We start from the raw sequence: 2,326 nt of genomic DNA, 5'->3' as shown, positions 1-2,326 counted from the left end.
TTTTTCACAGTTTTAACTGAAACACCTACTAGATAGAGGATTTTCACTCTGGTCATGTATTAAGCATCTAATTTTTAACAAGTGCCATAAAAACTGAAGGAAACTTATTGCTACATGCAGTGTTATCTGGACCATTTGGCACAGAACAGCAGTTTATCACAGAATCATGTAGGCTGGAAGGGACCTCCAGAGATCATATAGTTCAACTTCTTTCTCACTGACAGTCCAGCTGAGCTTTGACTATTTCCACGGATAGAGATTCCTTAAAAACTCCGGGCAACCTGTGCCCATGTTTGACCAAATTAACAGTGAATTGTTTTTCTTGTAGTGGGTTGGAACTTCCCATGTTCCAGTGTGGAGGGTAGACCTTGGCTGGTTGTCAGGTGCCCACCAAACTGCTCTCTCACTCCCCCTCCTCAACAGGACAGAGGGAGAAAATACAACAAAAAACTCATGGGTTGAGATAAGGACAGGCAGATCACTTACCAGTTACCGTCACAAGCAAAACAGACTAAACTTGGAGAAATTAATTTAATTTACTGCCAATTAAACAGCATAGGATAATGAGAAATAAGAACAAATCTAAAAACATCTTCCCCCCACCCCTCCCTTCTTCCTGGGCACAGCTTCACTCCCAACTCTTCTGACTTCTCCTGCCTGAGTGGCGCAGGAGGATGGGAAATGGTGGTTGTGGTCAGTTCATAACACTTCATCTCTGCCAGTCTTTCCTCCTCACCTGCTCCAGCGTGGGGCCCCTCCCATGAGATACAGTCCTTCACAAAATTCTCCATTGTGGCTTCTTCCCACAGGCTGCAGCTCTTCAAGAACTGCTCCAGCAAGGGTGTAGTTCCATGGGGTGTAGTTCTTCAGGCACAGACTGCTCCAGCATGGGTCCCCTACGGGGTCACAGGTCCTGCCAGAAAACCTGCTCCTGCATGGGCTCCTCTCCGCAGGCTGCAGCTCCTGCCAGGAACCTGCTCCAGCACAGGCTCTCCACACGCTGCAGCTTCCTTCAGGGCACAACCATCTGCCCTGGCATATGGTCCTGTCTGGGCTGCAGGTGGATAGCTGCTCCACCGTGGTCCTCCATGGGCTGCAGGGGGACAACCTGCCTCACGTGGTTGGTCTTCCCCACGGGCTGCAGAGGAATCTCTGCTCTGGCGCCTGGAGCACCTCCTCCCCCTCTTTCTTCACTGACCTGGGGGTCTGCAGGGTTGTTTCTCTCACATATTCTCACTCCCCTTTCTTAAATATGTTGTCAGAGGGTTGTCACCAGCATTGCTGATTGGCTCAGCTTTGGCCAGTGGTGGAACAGGCTGGAATGGTCTCTGCCCAACATCAGGGCAGATCTTAGTGTTTTCTCACATAAGCCACCCCTGTAGCCCCCTGCTACCAAGACTTTGCTACGTAAACCAAATACATTTCACCCCTCACCTCTGTGAATCACATATTTAAGAATTATCATTAAAATATACGTTCATCATACAATCTACAATCTTCACAAACTTCACTTATATCAACAAAAAAATCCTCACACCAAAATCAAAATAACATCATCACAACACAGACAAAGGTGGACAATTTGCACACACTCCACCCCTCATCCCTTCACCACAATTACAACAAAAAATTCCCCACAAATATCCTGCTCTTTAGCAATGTTCAGGCCGTGTTTTGCCCATTACCGCTCCCAACTACTGTCCTTACCTTGAATTCCGCATGTCCCATGTTGGGCGCCACATAGGACTGTGATGGGTTAACCTTGGCTGGCTGCCACGTGCCCACCAGGCCGCTCTCTCAATCCCCCTCTTCAGTGGGACGGGGGAAAAAATAAGATTAAAAACTTGTGGGTCAAGATAAAGGTAATTTGATAAAGAAAAGAAGGACCACATGCAGAAGCAAAAGAAAACAAAAGGCTTTATTCTCTACTTCCCATCAGCAGGTGACGTCCAGCCACTGCCTGGCAAGTAGGGCCTCGGTATGCATAGTGGTTGCTTTGGAAGACAAACACCTTAATAATGAATGCTCTCCTCCTCTTCCTTTCTCTTAGCTTTTATTGCTGAGCACGATGTCATATGGTATGGAATATCCTTTTGGTAAGTTTAGGCCAGCTCTCCCGGCCGGGTCCCCTCCCAGTCTCTTCCCTACCCCCATCTACTGGCCTAGTGGGGGGAGGAGGGATGGAGAGAAAGCCCTGATGCTGTGAAAGTGCTGCATAGCAGCAGCCAGAACATTGGTGTGTTAGAAACGTAGTTCCAGCTAGAAATACAAAGCACAGCACTATGAGGGCTGCTGTGGGGAAAGTTAACTCCATCCCAGCCAGACC

At 48.2% G+C, this 2,326-nt stretch overlaps 1 protein-coding gene across 1 annotated transcript in view; it reads right to left on the bottom strand.

The window, feature by feature from the left end:
- LOC104842770 overlaps positions 1–1,728 on the bottom strand; it is a 75,399-nt gene extending 73,671 nt beyond the window's left edge. The window contains 1 exon segment of the mRNA XM_010585337.1: positions 1,708–1,728. Within this exon segment, the coding sequence (XP_010583639.1) occupies positions 1,708–1,728 (21 nt within the window).
- Positions 1,729–2,326: the final 598 nt, after the last annotated feature.

Source organism: Haliaeetus leucocephalus, unplaced genomic scaffold, assembly GCF_000737465.1.
Source record: "Haliaeetus leucocephalus isolate CR32 unplaced genomic scaffold, Haliaeetus_leucocephalus-4.0 Scaffold93, whole genome shotgun sequence".
In the NCBI taxonomy this organism is placed as follows: Eukaryota; Metazoa; Chordata; class Aves; order Accipitriformes; family Accipitridae; genus Haliaeetus; species Haliaeetus leucocephalus.
Note: the sequence above shows the minus strand (reverse complement) of the source record. Positions and strands in the feature narration are given on the sequence as shown.